The sequence below is a fragment of the Aquarana catesbeiana genome, linkage group LG03 (assembly GCF_042186555.1).
Source record: "Aquarana catesbeiana isolate 2022-GZ linkage group LG03, ASM4218655v1, whole genome shotgun sequence".
Lineage (NCBI taxonomy): Eukaryota > Metazoa > Chordata > Amphibia > Anura > Ranidae > Aquarana > Aquarana catesbeiana.
The window spans coordinates 34,263,175-34,282,597 of record NC_133326.1 but is presented as its reverse complement, the minus strand read 5'-3'; the positions used below and the strand labels follow the sequence as shown (position 1 = coordinate 34,282,597).

General features: G+C 40.9%; 1 protein-coding gene across 2 annotated transcripts in view; it reads left to right on the top strand.

Annotated features, from left to right (window-relative positions):
- Window positions 1-19,423, top strand: part of SV2B (synaptic vesicle glycoprotein 2B) — a 263,167-nt gene that overhangs the window by 174,804 nt on the left and 68,940 nt on the right. For both annotated transcript variants that reach the window (XM_073618415.1, XM_073618413.1), the window contains exon 2: window positions 2,780-3,488. In XM_073618415.1, the coding sequence (XP_073474516.1) occupies window positions 2,945-3,488 (544 nt within the window). In that variant the 5' untranslated portion in view covers window positions 2,780-2,944. The remainder of the gene's footprint in view (window positions 1-2,779; window positions 3,489-19,423) is intronic.

Sequence of the window (19,423 nt, the reverse complement as noted above, 5' to 3'; positions counted from 1 at the left end):
TAAAGGGTCTGGAGGATCTGAAGCACTGAACTTATTCTCTCTGGAGAAGAGACGCTTGAGAGTGGATATGATTTCAATTTACAAATACTGTACTGGTGACCCCACAATAGGGATAAAACTTTTCCTCAGAAAGGAGTTTAACAAGACTCGTGGCCACTCAATAAATTTAGAAGAAAAAAGGTTTAACCTTAAACTGCGTAGAGGGTTCTTTACTGTAATGCCCCGTACACACGGTCGGATTTTCCGATGGAAAATGTCCGATCGGAGCGTGTTGTCGGAAATTCCGACCATGTGTGGGCTCCATCGGACATTTTCCATCAGATTTTCCGACACATAAAGTTGGACAGCAGGAGATAAAATTTTCTGACAACAAAATCCGTTGTCGGAAATTCCGATCGTGTGTACACAAATCCGACCGACAAAGTGCCACGCATGCTCAGAATAAATAAAGAGATGAAAGCTTTTGGCCACTGCCCCGTTTATAGTCCCGACGTACGTGTTTTACGTCACCGCGTTCAGAACGCTCGGATTTTCCGACAACTTTGTGTGACCGTGTGTATGCAAGACAAGTTTGAGCCAACATCCGTCGGAAAAAATCCTAGGATTTTGTTGTCGGAATGTCCGAACAAAGTCCGACCGTGTGTACGCCCTATAAGAGTGGCAAGGATGTGGAATTCCCTTCCACAGGCGGTGGTCTCAGCGGGGGCATCGATAGTTTCAAGAAACTATTAGATAAGCACCTGAACGATCGCAACATACAGGGATATACAATGTAATACTGACATATAATCACACACATAGGTTGGACTTGATGGACTTGTGTCTTTTTTAGCCTCACCTTCTATGTAACTATGTAATACAGGAGGAATCCGAGGGTCCTGCTCATTAGAGCTTACAATCTAGAAGGGAGGGTCAAGTGATATAAAAGGTAATAGCTGTGAGGGATGAGCTGATGAAGATGAGGCACTATTCCTTCCACTGACACCAACGATGAGGCACTATTTCTTTTACTGAATCCAGAGATAAGGGCATGATACTTCCTACTAACACCAACAATGGGGCACTATTCTTCTTACTGACACCAAAGATGGGGCTATTTTTCCCCCACTAACATTAATGGTGAGGCACTATTCCTCCCAGCGACACCAATGGTGGGGCACTAATCCTCCCAGCGACACCAATGGTGGGGCACTAATCCTCCCAGCAACACCAATGGTGGGGTACTATTTCGCCACCTACTGACCACAAGTACTATATAATGTTTTTTCTCCCACTGACCACCAAGCTTGAGGCAATCTTTACTCTTCCTGATGCTGGGACATTTTCTACTCCCACTGGTCAGTGCCCCCCCCCCCCCAAGTCTGAGGGGTAGTAAACTAGCCTCTTGTTTAGAACGTTTGGAGACTCCTACCCTATACAGCAAATAAGGTGATTTGGTGTCTTCCATACTTCTTTGATTTGATCAAATGTAATTGAATATCACAAACTCCAGTCTAAATGCACAGTTGAAATACATATATGTTGCTTGTTTTCACTTGAAATGGATTTGTATTTGTGTCTATCCAGTTTTGAGATTTACATAATACTGCTTGACAGTATAGATCACTTGGTGACCTGACTTTTCTTTAATGTAGTTAAAGTGTTACTAAACCCAGGACCCTGCATTCACTATGTCTGGTCTCCCACAGTACACAGAACATGGAATAGCAATCATTTTAGTAAATATAAACTGCTAAATACCTTTTCTCATCAGCAGTATGTAGCAGTCTTGAGACTTCTATCAGTGTCTGGTTGAAGCTTGTAGGAGGAGTTTTCATTCTACTCTTACTGTCCTATGAGGCTGCAGGACCCCCTGACTCTCTGTCCAGACAGTGCTGATTGGCCCTGTGCTGATCACATGCACCCTACTAAAGAAAAAAAAACAGCAATACGCCCCAAACTGAGCATGTGCAGGGTGCCCCCAAGGCTCTGTATTATCAGGAGATGGATTGGGGACAGTAAAAGAAGTGGAGGGTCAGAGAAGACAGGATCAAACAGACTTTTTACACAATACAGGGGATTAACCCCTTAGGTTCTACAGTGAGTATACCAAGCATGCTTTATTGCATATACAGACTGATTTTACTGTTGTGGGTATAGTAACACTTTAAGCATAACAGCTGGGTCACTTCCCTGCCCCCAGCCTGTGATTGAACAATAAAGGAGTAACAAATACTGAAGAAGTCACTTTTCTGCTTTCTCCTCCTGTTAGCATGTTCCTTGTCAGCAAATGTGAATGGAGGGCACCTGATTGGCAAAGAGTGCTGCTCCTCTCTGTGCCAGTCTTAGCACTGCTGTATAGGGAAATACAAGAAATTTTAAACAAGTCAAAATCACAGTTAGTGGCAATAAGCATATATTTACTGATATTTTATTAAACATATAATACATTCATTTTTTTTTTTTATATATATCTGCTTGGAGTTCAGCCTTAAGGGCAGTACAGAACCCAGCTGTTTATTGTGTGACTGAATACATTCACATTCTTAATATAGCTGTTTCCACTGTATACTTCATGTGTACTAAAAACCCGGTAGCATTGTTTTGGAATTTTCATCACATTTTTATCATTTGAATTTTAGAAATCTAGGCCATGCTTACACAAAACAATTTTCCAACCTTAAATCTGTAATTTAAAGGCATAACCAAAATAAAGAAGCTTTGAATTTTATTTCACTGTGCAGTTGCATTTCATTCTTAGATTTATCTAATATAACTGTCTTTTTGTTTGTATTACTAGCATGGGATTACGCCAAACAACATGACTCATAAGAGCACAATGGACTGCTGCTGTTGACCCCGGTTTTGGATATCCTTGATCTTTACTCGAGAGATTCCGTGAAACAATTTTCTCCATTAGGCTTCAGAAAACACTGATATTCTATTACAAAAAATCCAATACAAAATGGAGGATGGCTACAGAAACAGTTCCAATTTTTACCAAGGAGCACGAGATATAGCTAAAGAGGTAAAGAGACAGACCAGCAACCAAGCCATGGATGACTACTCACGGTACCAAGATAATACTTACGGAGGATATTCATCAAATGATGGCTATTATAATAGTGGAGATCATGCCAATCAGGATGAGGATGCCCAGAGCGATGCCACAGAGGGTCATGATGAAGAAGATGAGATATACGAAGGAGAGTATCAGGGTATACCGCATCCTGATGATATAAGAGCCCAACGTAAGGATCCAGCCATAAAGGATGAATTTAAAGACCATGCCGATCTTATGGCAGAACGGATGGAGGATGAAGAGCAATTAGCCTACCAGTATGAAAACATAATTCAGGAATGTGGACATGGGCGTTTCCAGTGGACCCTCTTCTTTGTTTTAGGGCTTGCCTTAATGGCTGATGGGGTGGAAGTCTTTGTAGTTGGATTTGTGCTTCCCAGTGCTGAGAAGGACATGTGTTTGTCACGTTCTAACAAAGGAATGTTGGGTAAGCATCTTCATGAGACAGTTTTTCTTTAGATTAGCATAATGTAATTTCCTATTTGTTGTGCATTTTGAGATCTGTAAAGCCCAAATCTAGCTTTGTTTTGTATAAAATACAGAAAGGTTAGACCAGTGTTTTTTTTTTTGAAAAGCTCGTGGCATGTCAAAAAAAAGTGCACACACATAAAGATTGACACAAAACGTGCAACGGGTGTTGCACTGGTCCTCCCTAGGAAGGATCTTACCCTGATCCCCCCGGGCGTTAGGCTCCAGACGGGGACTGAGGTACTTCGCTTGGGTCCATCTGGCCAAAACCAGACCCCCTTTCTCTGGAAGGTCTGCGAAACAGACCCACCCAAGTACTCGGACTCCCTCAAAGGGAGACCCCATGATAGAGGGCGAACCAAGCCAGAAGGCCTATGTCCACCCCCAGTGGTGGTCAACTTACTTGTTATACAATCAGTGAATGTAATGCTACAGAGGTCTTATTTGATTTCTGAGTTTGACCTCTTGGCTGCTGTACAGCCTAATGGAGAGTTCTAGAAGATGGAGATGTTACTCAGTACATGGGAATTTTAATTAAAAAGACCAACCAGCATAGCAATCTCAAGTAGGCATGTCAAAAGAGATGAGATTAACCAAATGTAATAAATACTTAATCTGACTGACGGCTTTTGGCAACACAGACAATTCTTATTTATGACAATCTTATGCCTGGGGATCATTGAGAAATTTACAAATGCAGCCATTTAGAAATTAGATGAAAGGTTTAGAGCTGGGAAACACTTTTTGATAGATAACAAGTGCATTTTATATACATCTATTTAGATCAGACCAAAATGAGGAGGAAAGAGGGACAGAGGGACATTGCTCCAAATCAGGGACAGTTGGGAGCTATGCCTTTATTATATATTTCATTGTCACTTTTAATACTGCAGCATTTATGGTGTGTGAAGATCACGTTATTGGACATTTGATGAACTGTCACTTTTGTATTTTACACTTTATTCATTGAGGATTATTAAGATGTTATTGCTCACTGAGTGAGCACCACATATACCTTTATTGAATTATCACTGTGTGGGAACACCCTTCCATGTTGGCAGCTTCTCAGCTTCATTTACATTTTGGTTTGCCCATTAGTATATTCACTTGTATCTACTCTACAGGTCTGCCATTCAACAAATCTGACGGAGGAACAGTTGATTGGAAGGCCTTGAAAACTTGTCCCAGTTGCTTTTGATCTCCCTCATTATAAGCTGTGCTGAATGTACCTGGAAACTCCCCTCCCCCCCCCTTGGCGCCGGCGTCACACAAATACGCGGCCCCACTGCACAGCGCGTTCCCAGCACAGTGACCGGGGTCTCTTCGAGAGTCCCGGGCCCAGTTCTAACAATCGGGACCCTGAATATGTGTTTCCCGGTCACCTGATTGCTGTGATAGTCTGATTGGCTATCACAGTGATCAGTCACTGTGAAGCCTGCCCCCGTGTTTTCTGTCTATGTGAATGGAGGAGAGAGATACATTGTATATTTCTCTGTACTTACAGAGTTAGAAAAAAAAAATGTGTATAGAAAATAATAATAATAATTAAAAAAACTAAATTTTTAAATGTAAAAAACCTAGATCAAGGTTTGATCTAGGTCAATGCCAGGGTTAGTGTTTGGGTCAAGGTCAGGGTCAAGGTCAATGTCAGTATATTTTTTGGACAGGATGTTTTTTTAACCACTTGACATCCGTGCCGAATGAGGGCCACAGCGCAGACCTGAATTTCAGGGAGGCCGTCGTATGAAGGCCTCCCCTGAGCACACGCCCTGCAGGGCGCGCTCGGAGCGTGCTGTTATCACCGAGTCACTGAGACTCGGGTGATCACCGATCCGAGTAAGGAGCCGGTCTCGGCCCCTTACCATGTGATCAGCTGTCAGGATAAAAAAAAGCCTATCACCGGCTCAGCTGCAAGGGACATCAGTCCTGACGTGGAAGAGGAACATCTGCTTCATCTGTGCCACCTGCCATTGCCAGCTAACAGTGCCCACGGAGCCACCTATCAATGCCCACAAGTGCCACCTATCAATGCCCACAAGTGCCACCTATCAATGCCCACAAGTGCCACCTATCAATGCCCACCAGTGGTGCCAATCAGTGCCACCTAGCAGTGCTGCCTATCAGTGTAACTGATCATTGCCCATCACTGCCACCCATCAGTGCCCATCACTGACACCTATCGGTGCCCATCAGTGCTGCCTCATCAGCGTACATCAATGAAGGAGAAAAGAAAATTAAAATTTCGGTCTTTTTAAATTTTTTTAACAAAAAATAAAAACCGCAGAGGTGATCAAATACCACAAAAAGAAAGCTCTATTTGTGGGAAAAAAATTATAAAAATTTAATTTGAGTACAGTGTTGTATGACCGCGCAATTGTCATTCAAAATGCGACAGCGCTGAAAGCTGAAAATTGGTCTGGATAGGAGGGGGGTTTAAGTGCCCAGTAAGCAAGTGGTTAATTAGTATCAGTGTCAGTTAGTGTCAGTGTGTTTTAGGTAGGATATAAAAAAGCAAAATGTGCACTATTGTTTTCTGGGCTGTACTACAGGTACAAACACCAACTAACATACACATATGTGGTATCGCTGCGATTGTAAGGAGCGGGAGAATTTGTTTTGGGTTGTTCTGTGGTGGTAGGTTATGATAGTAGCAAGAAATATACAGCTAAATTTAAAAAAATATATAGATTTTTTTTAATATTTTGGGCCAGTTTTCTTTTGATAATAAAAAAAAAAAAAATCAGGAGATATCCATTTACCACCAAATGAAAGCCTAATTTGTCCTGAAAAAAAAAAACAAGGTATAATCCACATGAATGCACAAAGTAGCTGTAATGATATGTACGGTTTTACTAACACATGTCAAAGTTGAAAAATTGGGCTTAGGCATTAAGATTTGTTTTACCCTTAGGCACAAAGGGGTTAATAGGTATAAATGTAAATGCTTAGCTCAACCTGTTCTTCATGGTTATACAGCTACAAGTAAGGTTGCCACTTTTTCTTCAAGCCAAACCCAAACACTTTAGAGACGCACAGTATTTTTTTTTTTTTGTATACACTATAGCAGGGGTAGGCAACCTGGGGCCCTCCAGCTGTTGCGGAACTACAAGTCCCATCATGCCTCTGGGACGAATTGTAACTGTCAGCCTTGCAATGCCTCATGGGAAATGTAGTTACACAACAGCTGGAGGGCCCCAGGTTGCCTACTCCTGCATAGGATTGTAACAGACCTGGGACACCTTTGGGCACTCCAAAGAGATAGATAGTAATGTGGTGCACATAGTGCCCCCCCACCCTCCTGTCAGGCCCTGTTCCGAGCCATATTCCTGTCTGACTAAGGTGCGGGTTTCAGGTGGATTGTAACCTGGACACATGATTCAAAACCCGGACTGGTGACAACCCTAGCTACAAGGCCAATGTAAAGGCCTTTAGACTTTGCTTGTATTCACAGGTCTTGTGCATGATCAAGTAGTGCAAACAATCCAGGAAGCAGGCATTGCTTTAATATGGGAAACTGGAGATAACCAGGTGCAAATTACGCCACCCCTGACCTGTATTACCACCTCCGCGCTATGTTAATAAATGTCAAAACCCTACCAAAGCTGCCACTTAACAATAAAATATATATAAACCGAATTCACCAAAAGAAAATTATAGATGAAATAGTGGCGCTAATCCCCAGGTGGGGAGATGCCAGACACTCTTATCCAGCCAGTGAGCTGAATACAGACGTGACTAGAGAAAAAGTGAAAAAACATATATTGCTAAATATCCCAAAAAGTAAAATTAATATTAAATAAAATAAAAAATTCAATATGAGCTAATATAAATTATAACACTCAGTGAAAGTGATATACAAATATATAAATCCAAGAAAAAATATATAATGAAAATTGAGCACAGTAAATATCTATAAAGTCCAGAAACCAATCAATCGTGAAAAATAATCGTGAAAATATTTGAAGAAAGTCCAAAAAAAGAGGGTGACTCCAAAACTGCTCAGCTGTGTTTTCAAACATCCACCACATCTCTGTGACGTGAATCCACTCCCTGCTGAAATTCAAACTCAGCAGCTTTTAAGGCCTCTCTCTCTCGTGTTTGGCCTGACAGAGCCTCTAACCCACTTACATGGGGGTTAACATGCGAGCATACACCTCCACTGCTCCGTAGGAACACCGTTTTTCTCAGGTTGGTAGTATGACATAAAAATAAAAGAAGCTCCAATAGTGTAATCTCGTTTAAAAGATTTAATCACATATAAAACAACTTGTAATGAACTCACATTTAAAATAAAATAACAGGCAAGTCACTTCACGGCAAATGGAGAACTCCCACAGCACAGCAAGCAATAGCAACTAAAATAACAACAGGCAGGCCACGGCGGACCCAGGAGGTGTGTGTGCTCATGTTCGTCTCACCCGTCCGCAGCACTCCTCCCTTCACTGGAGCTCCGCTCTGTCCCCCTTCACTCCCTCCTCTAGCACTCGTGTGAGATCGCCGTGTAGCTACGCCCTGACATGTTTCATCATAAAGATTTAATCATGGGGTTGGCTAACCGGCGTAGCAGGGAGTGGATTCACGTCACAGAGATGTGGTGGATGTTTGAAAACACAGCTGAGCAGTTTTGGAGTCACCCTCTTTTTTTGGACTTTCTTCAAATATTTTCACGATTATTTTTCACGATTGATTGGTTTCTGGACTTTATAGATATTTACTGTGCTCAATTTTCATTATATATTTTTTCTTGGATTTATATATTTGTATATCACTTTCACTGAGTGTTATAATTTATATTAGCTCATATTGAATTTTTTATTTTATTTAATATTAATTTTACTTTTTGGGATATTTAGCAATATATGTTTTTTTCACTTTTTCTCTAGTCACGTCTGTATTCAGCTCACTGGCTGGATAAGAGTGTCTGGCATCTCCCCAACTGGAGATTAGCGCCACTATTTCATCTATAATTTTCTTTTGGTGAATTCGGTTTATATATTGCTTTAATATGTCATTCTAAGGATTGATAGTACATAATTGATTCCGTGTGTTCAGATTAAAAATGCTTGGCCTTGATCAACTGAATTTGCATTCTTAGTAAATTGCATACAACTCATTGACATGTTATTTCATATTTGCTGTATAAAGCAACCCAGCACTGACCATCACCATTTGGTTCTTATTTCTGTGGACAAAAAAAACAGTTCAGCACATAGCAAAAAACATGTCTATTTACTCACTTATGTTGGTGGATTTTATTGAAGTCCCGAAAAGTGAGGCATGAGACTTTATTACAAGGTACCATGAGAGCAATTCAAGCTTAGCATTGCCATCTGTCATTCCTGGCCTTGCTCTGAACTCAAGAATGAAATATACCCTCTACAATTGTTCTTGTGTTAAAAAGGAAAAACATGAGTGTCTATGAAAAAAAAACCTGTTTAAATGGAGACTTGTTTATAGCTTGAGGATACAGTGATTGCTTATTGCTTAGGAATTACATGCAATTAACCACTTGCCACCCGGGCCAATGCTGACACTTCTTTCCTACATGTAAAAATCATCATTTGTTTGCTAGAAAATCACTCAGAACCCCCAAACATTATATATGTTTTTTTTAGCAGAGACCCTATGGAATACAATGGTGGTCATTGCAACTTTTTATCTCGCACGGTATTTGCGCAACAATTTTTCAAACGCAAAAAAAACTGTTTCATGCACTAAAAAAAAAAAAAAAAAAAAAAGCAGTAAAATTTGCCAAATTTTTTATGATATTACGCCGAGTAAATAGATACCTAACATGTCACGCTTTAAAATTGTTCACAACTTCGGTACCTTGAAATCCCCATAGGCAACGCTTTAAATTTTTTTACAGGTTACTTGTTTGGAGTTTTATATAGAGAGAAGGTTGGGACTTTAGATGAGGCATATATGTAATGCCGTGTACACACGATCTGACTTTTCGTCGGACTCAACTCCGAAGGACTTTTCGACAGTTCAGACGGAGTTCCAACAAAACGGACTTGCCTACACACGATCACACCAAAGTCCGACTGATTCGACCGTGATGATGTACGACCGGACTTAAATAAGGAAGTTCATAGCCAGTAGCCAATAGCTGCCCTAGCGTCGTTTTTGGTCCGCCGGACTAGCATACAGACGAACTGATTTTTTGATAGGACTCGAGTCCGTCGGAAAGATTTGAAACATGTTCTATTTATAAGGTCCGTCAGATTTTTCTACAGAAAAGGTCCGATGAAGCCCACACACGATCAAATTGTCCGACGGATTCGTTCCGTCGAAACTTTGATGCCGAAAAGTCCGGTCGCGTGTACACGGCATAAGGCTTAAGGAGTAGTCAATGTTTGAAAAAATGTGTTTATTATACAATGGATGACACAACATCGCATGAGGGGTACATACATGTGAAATCAAATCATCGTATAAACATGCTGCAAACCATATAACAAAAGAAATAACATAGCACATATTATGGTATGGTATAAAAATTTGGCCACAATCACTTGGACAAAAAGTAAAGTAAATTCTTGAATATAATGAAGTAGAGAGGCTTGTAAAGCCAACAGTGTGAATGCCACATCTTTTTCCGACGCGTTTCGTTGGGTAATACCAACTCTTCATGGGCAGATGCAACAGTACTCTAGAAAAAGAGAGGACATAGGTAACCAAGGATCTTTGATACGTCTAAAAGATGGAAAAAATGTGGTGAATAAAAGGGACAAACTTGTTGTCCCTTTAAGTACTCACATGTGCTGTAAACCCAGGGTTGGAGGACCAGGACTGTAGGAGATGTCTGCCACGGGAGCTGAGGTGACCGAGGCAAGTCAGAGCAGCCAGCAGCATTAATGGAATCCCAGAGAAAGAGTGTCTAGATGGTGGTAGATGTGAGCTCCACTTCTGTGGGGCATAAGTAAATTATATATAGCATAAAATTAATATGTGATCTGGGATGAGAATATTTAATTAAAATCCCAAAGTGAAAGGAGCCCAAAATAAAAAGATTGAAATGAGTAGAGCGAGTTTATTTTGTATGTTTATGTTGTTTGTTTGTTTGTTTAGAGTTACAGAGGAGGTCTAGCACTAGAATTATTGCTCTCGCTCTAACATTTGCGGCGATACCTCACATGTGTGGTTTGACTGCCGTTTACATATGTGGGCACGACCTACGTATGCGTTCGCTTCTGCGAGCGAGCACGCGGGGACGGAGCCGCTTTCAATTTTTTATTTTATTGTTTATTTTACTTTTATTTTTCTATTTTGACACTTTCTTTGTAAACATCCCTTGTAATAGGAATAGGGCATGACAGGTCCTCTGTACAGCGAGATCTAGGGTCTGTAAGTCCCCAGATCTCACCTCTAGGCTGTCAAGTCTGAGTTTAAAAAAAATAAAAACGATTTTGGCTTTCCAGCCGAGGCGGAGGACTTTTTTCAAATGCAGAGGCTGGGCGTAATGTCATAACATCGTGCCCGGCCTCCGAAAGGTCATAGAGACTTCCGGGGATGATCTGGCCAGCCGGATTCTCCTGTAGGTAAAATCACTATTTTCTAAACATGCACCATTTAGGAGATATTCACCCTGCATGCAGCCGCTGACGTCAGCGGCGCATGCGCTCTGAAGGTCCAGGATACCGCACCAGACCTTCAGAGCTTTTTGCCGGAGTGCACAAGAGTGACGTTATTGCGGCTACGGCCACTCACAGCGCCAGAGCCCACGATCCTGGAAGAGAGGATGAGAGAGACTATATCAGCCCTGGCCATAAGAAGAGCGGGATCTGACAGCACCACCGTACCATGCCTCCATCCCTAATGTATACATACAAACAAAAATTCTGGTCATGGAACTTTAAATAAGGCATATCACAAAATACATTTACAAAAATAGAAAATGTATTATAAAGTTTATTCAAAAATTCATCGTAGAAGCACATTTCATGTTTAGCGAAATACATGGTACAAAAAAATAGATTGATGAAATTAATTAAGAGCTGACATATGGCACATGATTATTATAATAGATTCATGAAAAACAATACATGGTACAATAGAATAGACGAATGCATGATAGATATAAAATGTAAGGATCACACTGTCTTGATGTATAGTAACTCTACGCGTTTCGTGGCTCGTGTCCACTCATCAGGAGTATGTTGCCAAAATTCTCTGTGAATATAAGTAAAAGATAAAAGATGTGTATGGGTAAAAATCCCTATATGGGTAACAAAAAATAATATAACAGAGGCCAGAAGTCTGATAATCACATGTCAGCTCAGAAAACAAATCCAGCCTACAAGATGGATGTGAGGGTTGCCAATGGCAAAGCCTATCATCTTTTTTCACACCGTGTCAGTGGCTTTTTGACTTTTGTTACTCCATTTTTTTTTTTCTACGTTCGCTTCACAATCTCTCCCCAAGATGTCCAGTGATGACACTCTTCATCCGTTTCTTTTGTCTTTCTTTTTCACATTTTTTCTCTTTCACTCCCATCTACACCTTCACAACTGTCCTTGTCCTGAGCTGACATATGAGTATCAGACTTCTGGCCTCTGTTATATTATTTTTTGTTACCCATATAGGGATTTTTACCCCTACACATCTTTTATCTTTTACTTATATTCACAGAGAATTTTGGCAACATACTCCTGATGAGTGGACATGAGCCACGAAACGCGTAGAGTTACTATATGTCAAGACAGTCTGTTCCTTACATTTTATATCTATCATGCATTTGTCTATTCTATTGTACCATGTATTTTTTTAAAGGAATTTATTATAATAATCATGTGCCATATGTCAACTCCAAATTAAGTTCATCAATCTATTTTTATTTTGTACCATGTATTTCGCTAAACATCAAATGTGCTTCCACGATTCATTTTGAATAAACTTTAAAATACATTTTCTATTTTTGTAAATGTATTTTGTGATATGCCTCATTTAAAGTCCCATGACCAGAATTTTTGTTTGTAGATATGTCAGCACTATCAGTAGTGGTACCGCTGGAAAGGCTTCATTCTAAAGTGAGTATTTCATAATGTGCTAGTATGCAATACATTATGCCATTGTCTGTTTTTTTTTTTTTTTTGTTTTTTTCTTCAGCGGTTTACTACTGCTTTAAAGCTGCAGTTAAAGGGGTTGTAAACCCTTGTGTCTTTTCACCTTAATGCATCGTATGCATTAAGGTGAAAAAACACCTGGCAATCACCGGCCCCCCAGCTCCCCCGTTTTACTTACCTGAGCCCCTTCATCTCCTCAGCGGGGACACGCTGTCCTTCTCTCCACGGGGTCCCGGCTCTTGATTGGATAGATTGATAGCAGCGCAGCCACTGGCTCCCGCTGCTGTCAATCAAATCCAATGAAGCGGGCGCAGGGGGGGGGGGGGGGGGCGGGCCGAGTCCGGAATTCGTGTCTGTGGACGCAAATGCTGGACCCGGGTGTGTGCCCGCAAGGTAACCTCCTCAGGAGAACGCTTCTCCTAGGGGGTCATCTGATGCGGGGGGGAGCTGCGAGAGACGCCGGGGGACCCCAGAAGAGGATATTCGGGGCCACTCTGTGCAAAACGAGCTGCACAGTGGAGGTAAGTATGACATGTTTGTCATTTAAAAAAAATAAAAAACGTTCCTTTACAATCACTTTAACTCCGCAATATAATCTTCTTTTTAGGGGTCCCCAGATGGGTTATGCCATAATGTGGTAGTATGCACAGCATATTAGTACATTATGGCAGACTTACCTGTCAAACGGTGCCCTCCGGAATCGATCTGGCGGTCCACTGGTGCTTCCATCTTTGCCCGGTCTTCCTTTCAGGTTCCGTGCCTTTGGCCGTTTGATAGTCTGAGCTGCGATGACGTCACTCCCGCGCATTAACATGGGGGTCACATCGCCGCTGCACAGATCAGGGCCGAAAATGATCAGGCTGACAGGCAGGAGAATGCATTAATGGCAGAAGATGACTGATAAGGTCTCTTCTGTCATAAATACCCTGCCTGTTGGCAGATCTTTGAAAATCAAAGTTTACTTCTACTTTAACTGATGATGAGCTAAGGTTTGGGGCAAACTCAGTTCAGCCTAAACCTGCAGAAAATTGTCACATGGCAGCAAGCCACCATTCCAATCTGCTGCAGCCATGGAATCCCCCACCTAGTGCCAGGTCAAGGACAATCAGTGCCCACCACACAGCCCCGCATAACAAAGGGTTGGGGATGTTGGTGACATCATTGACCCAATATGGCTACATGGCATATGAGGTCAATCAGAGTGTACATATATGGCCCTGTGGTCATGATAGGGTAATGATTTTTTTCAAAATTGTCGCTCTTTTTTTGTTTATAGCGCAAAAAATAAAAACCGCAGAGGTGATCAAATACCACCAAAAGAAAGCTTTATTTGTGGGGAAAAAAGGACAAAAATGTTTTTTGGATACAGTGTTGCATGTCCGCGCAATTGTCAGTCAAAGTAATGCAATGTATCGCAAAAAATTAAGCAGGGGTAAATCCTTCCTGAGCTGAAGTGGTTAAATCCCACTCGCCCAGTACTGCACAAAGCTTATTATACAGCCTGCCACCAAGAAAATCCTTTCCATGTTCACCCATCTAGTTGGAACTAGTACCATATAGGTCACTAACGAAGAACACATTTGCATGACGGAGCATAATGTGGTCATTGTGCCCTCGGGCAGCAATTACAGGACAATATTCTTGTACCAAAACTTTTAATTGAACTCCTCCATCTTCGGAGTTCATTCAATTATTTTAATGATGATACCAGTATAAACTTTCTAGTTTAGAACAATATTCTCAAAGTCATAAAAAACTTCAAGTAGAAAAAAAAAAATGATATGATCTTCCAGATGGCACCAACAAAATTTCGAGCAGCCAGGTACACCTTGTCATAACACATTGCTGTAATGAAAGTTGCATTCTTGCAGCATTCTACTAACAATGTGTCAGAATGGAGATGATTCCATAGTCAGATGCTGGGCAGGCTGAGTCACAGTTCCCCAGAGACTTTCACTAATGTGCTTTCAGACCACCTCTTGCCTGTTTGTTTGCTTAACAGGATTACATTCTAATGGGGATGGCTAAAATTAGACTTGGCATGCAATTTAAAGGGCTTCTACAGTGCAGACTGCTTGGTGTCTACCGGTATACACTGTCAGCAGTTCTCAGTGCACCACCTGCAGTGCACACCCTCTGCGCCTTTCATGGTGTAACTCTATGTTGCCTGGATGGTCTTTGCATCCGGGCCAATTCTGGCACTTCGTTCCTATATGTGAAAATCATCATTTTTTTTTGCTCGAAAATTACTCAGAACTCCCAAACATTATATATGTTTTTTAGCAGAGACTCTAGAGTAGTGATGGTGAACCTTGGCACCCCAGATGTGATTACGTTTCCCATGATGCTCATGCACTTTGTAGTGTAGATGAGCATCATGGGAAATGTAGTTTGAAAACATCTGGGGGGGGGGGGAGGTTTGCCATCACTGCACTAGGAAATAAAATGGTGGTTGTTGTCACATGGTATTTGCTCACCAATTTTTCAATTTACATTTTTCAATTTCAAATCCATGAATAAAAAAAAAAAAACCCACTAAAGTTAGCCCAAATTGTTTGTATAATGTGAAAGATGATTACACTGAGTAAATAGATACCTAATATGTCATGCTTGAACATTGTGCACACACGTAGAAAAGGCGCCAGACTTCGGGGCTTCAAAATCTCGATAGGCAACTCATTAAAATTTTTTACAGGTTACCTGTTTAGAGTTACAGAGGAAGTCTTGGGATAGAATTGTTGCTCTCCCTCTAACGTTCACATATGTGGGCGCGACGTACGTATGTGCTCGCTTCTGCATGCAAGCTCGCGGGGACAGGGGAGCTTTACATTTTTTTTATTGTTTATTTTATTTAAATTTTTTTATTTTTACACTTTCCCTACAATTTTTTTTTTGATCACTTTTATTCCTATTACAAGGAATGTAAACATCCCTTGTAATGGGAATAGTGCATGACAGGTCCTCTTTATGGAGAGATCTGGAGTCAATAAGACCCCACATCTCTCCTCCAGGCTGGATCAAAAAAACAAAACAGGACAATCTCGGCTTTCCAGCCCAGTCCATGGCAGTATTGCAACTGCCAGGCCAGGCGTGTTGTCATAACGTCATGCCCAGGCCTCCGCGAGTCATAGAGATGACCGGGGACCATCTGTTCCTCGGAAATCTCTATGGTCAACTTCCAGGCGCCGGACGATTCCTTCTCCGGCTAGCCGATCGCATGGGCGAGCCAGTAGAAGCACCGGAGGGTGGCGGGAGAGAAACGTCCCCCTTCCTGCTGCCCTCAGGTGATCTTACGGTGCAGGGAATCGTGGGCTGAAAAGAACGATACCAGGTTGATGCCTGTGGGTGCAGGCATCAACCCGGTATAACCTCTGAAATGAGAGGACGTCCATGTACACCCTCTTGGTGGGAAGTGATCATGTAACTTGTGTGGCACAGTGCTAGAGTGTAAAGCCTAGTACACACGTTCAGAAAATTGGACGAAAAAATACCACTTTCAAAGCAATTGTACGGTAATCTGATCATTAGTACAAAGCAATGAGGTGTTAAAAGAAAGAGACGGTTATATTAAAAAAGAAAAAATGTCCCCCATCATAGCTTTCTTCTTTCTCCGGTACCGATGTCTTTTTCCTCCGGCAGTTTATTCTCCCTCCGATGCAGTCCTCTCCCCAAGCTGTCTTCTCCTTGTGCTTTCTTCTTCCTCGCCGCCGGCTAAAAACAAGAAAAGCCGTTCTTCTTCTAATGCTGTCTTCCTCCGTCGTGTTGTCTCCCGCTGTCTGACATATCCTATATAGCCATGGGGCGTGGCTATCTGGTGACGTCACCTGGAGAACCCGCCCCTTGTGACAACACGTGACGTGGTATGGACCCCACGCCGTTTTTTTTTTCTTTTTTTTTTTTTTTTGCCGGCTGTTTTTATTTTTTTACATACAGCTGTCAGCTGACAGCTGATGACTCATCGGTTGTTAAGGTGGCAGCGGCCGGCTTCCCGGCCTGCTCTTTAGCAACCAGCAGTTTACAGTGTGTTTAAAGAGAGAAAAAAAAAATTTAAATGCAAAATGCATGAAAACTGCATGCAAAAAATGCATAAAAGACGAAGGTTTAAAAACGTAAAACGCACTGCAAAATGTGCCTGAAAAACGCATCAAGCGCAGCCACATAGATGTGAACCTAGACTTAATCAGTTTTTAATTTTTGTGATCAGTATGAATTTAGAACAGAGAAAAAACTTCAGTAAACAAAGCAAAGAAATTCAAATTAAACTCACTTACATCAGAATCTCCATTACAGCCCCTTACATCAGAGTCCCAATCAGAGCCCCCCATATCAGATATTCAGGCATATTCTAAAAGCACCAATCTTTATGAGCATAAACATTATTTTTGAATTTGTATACAGGAGTGCCAAATATTCCCTGGAGTCCTGAACAAAAATTATGTTGTTTCTATAAAGTCTGCAATAAAAAGACAACACAGTTGAGCACTGTCTGTTAAAGTCTTGTACTCAGAGTCCTGGTGAAGAGGGTGCAGTCTTGAAACCTGTGAACCAGGATGCAACTTTGAGGCCGTGACTATGTTAGCAAATCATGTCCTGACAGCTACGCCTATTGGTTGGAGATATAGTCGATTCTATGATTTGTGAGTTTATCAAGTTTATTTGTGAGAACTTTCACGGAATAAAATTTTATTGAGGATTTTACACTATACCAGAGAACTCTCGCTCTCCGTTTTATTTAGATAGTTTATTGCAGCTAGAGAAAAGCAAATAGTCTGACTAGAGTCAACTTTTCCTGACAGATCATAACAGGATGAGTTAAATGGCTGGATTAGAGATGTAAAATTTTCTGTAAATTTTGAAGCCCTAGGAAAAAAAACAAACATTTTCACGTTTTTTTTTTTTTTTCTGAAAAAAATTGATTTTTTTCAAAAATTGAAAAAAAATCAGTTTGGAGTAGTTTTACAGATTTCAAATAAAAGTACAGCTCATTCAGTAAATAAACTAAACTTGCTTTTTCGGCTTGGCTCACATATGTCCAACTGCAGTTTAATTGCGATTTTTAAAAGGAGTCCGGTGTGGTTTCAATCACTGGTTCAGGTGTGATTCAGGTGCAAATTTTTACTTAAAATCGCACCTGAAGCGGACTGAAAAACATACAGGGCTCTTTTTAACAACAAGGCCGGCCTGGACATATGTGAACTGGCTCCATAGAAAGCCTGGTTCGGTTCACATGTCATGTGAATTGGATGCGGTTCGAAACGCATCCACTTCGCCTTAAAATTGTATTTTTTATCATAAATGGAATAACAAACAATGGATGCATTACATTTTTTTTTAACTATACATGAAAACAGGTAACCACTCCCTTTCCCTCATAATAATGTAAAATCTTCCTGCCAATATGCATTTTCAGTTATTGACAATGCTGATCCAGAAGCATATATTGCTCTTGCACTAGCTTGATGAATGTTCTCCTGATTTTCATGTGTAATTTTTTCTATAAATGAAGGGATTGTGTATTTTTGGGAGGCTGTGGTGTGTAACACTTCCTTGCTTGAAGATGCTGCTGGTGAAGAAACACTTTGTGATCTAGAAGCAGCAGAAAGAGTCTTCCTAGAATGAGAACTCTGGAGGGAAAAAGCTCCTCGCACTTTCATTCTGGTCCTCATTATTTCATTCCATAAAGTATTTGTTAATGTCTTTAGAGCACATATGGCATGCCAGTATGTGTTTTGTCATCCTTGTAGCATTTGGAAAAGAATATTTCTTCTCACAGTATTTGCAAATTGCAGCTTTACTTTCAGGAGAAATCGCACTGTGGAAATATCTCCAAACTCTAGGTGTTGGTCTCACCATTTTACTGAGAGGAGGAAAAGAAAAAATTCACTGAGCAGACTATAGGGAAACATTATGCTGTGATTGTGGAGAACATTAATAGGAATAATTTAAAGGTTATAAACATAAACTAATTTGTCAGACAAATTCACCCTCTTAGGCCTCATGTACACTGCTGCTGGTAAACGGACGTTCAGAGGCAGTTGGCTGCTTTTTTCAGCTGTCCCTGAACTCATCCAATGTTATCTTGTGTGTACATGTACACAGGTTTGTTTAATGTCGGTTTTAGGCAGTTGCGTTTATAGGCTTTTCTTTGAAGGCAAAAAAATGAGTTCAGACGCCGAAGTTTCCAATGTTTGAGACGCTAAACATGGCTAAACGTGGCTAATGTTACGTTTACAGACGTTTTTCATTTTTGGCTATTTTTTTTTTTTTTTTTTATTATTTTTCAAACGCTTCTAAACCCAAACGCGGCATGTAAACGTGGCAAAACGGCCGTTTTAAATGTGGGTTTTTATATGTCAAGTTAAATCGTTCAGGATAGGTTGTAAAAACGTCCCGTGTATATTAAGCCTTACCTGGCATGCCAGAATGTGTTTTGTCATCCTCGTAGCATTTGGAAAAGAATACTTCTCACAATATTTGCAAATTGCAGCTTTACTTTTAGGAGAAATCACACTGTGGAAATGTCTCCGAACTCTAGATGTTGGTCTCACCAATTTACTGAGAGGAGGAAAAGAAAAAACAATTCAGTGAGCAGACTATAGGGAAACATTATGCTGTGATGGTGGAGAACATTAATAGGAATAATTTAAAGGTTATGAAGATAAACTAATTTATCAGACAAATTCACCCTCTTACCTGTCAATTTTTTGAAGCACATTTTGGCTTCAAAAAAGGGTGGGCTCTGCACCCCGAGCCCACCCAAGTGTGTGACAAATCTTTCTGAGAGGTCGGAAACTATCTACTATACTGTATCTTAACAATCACCCAG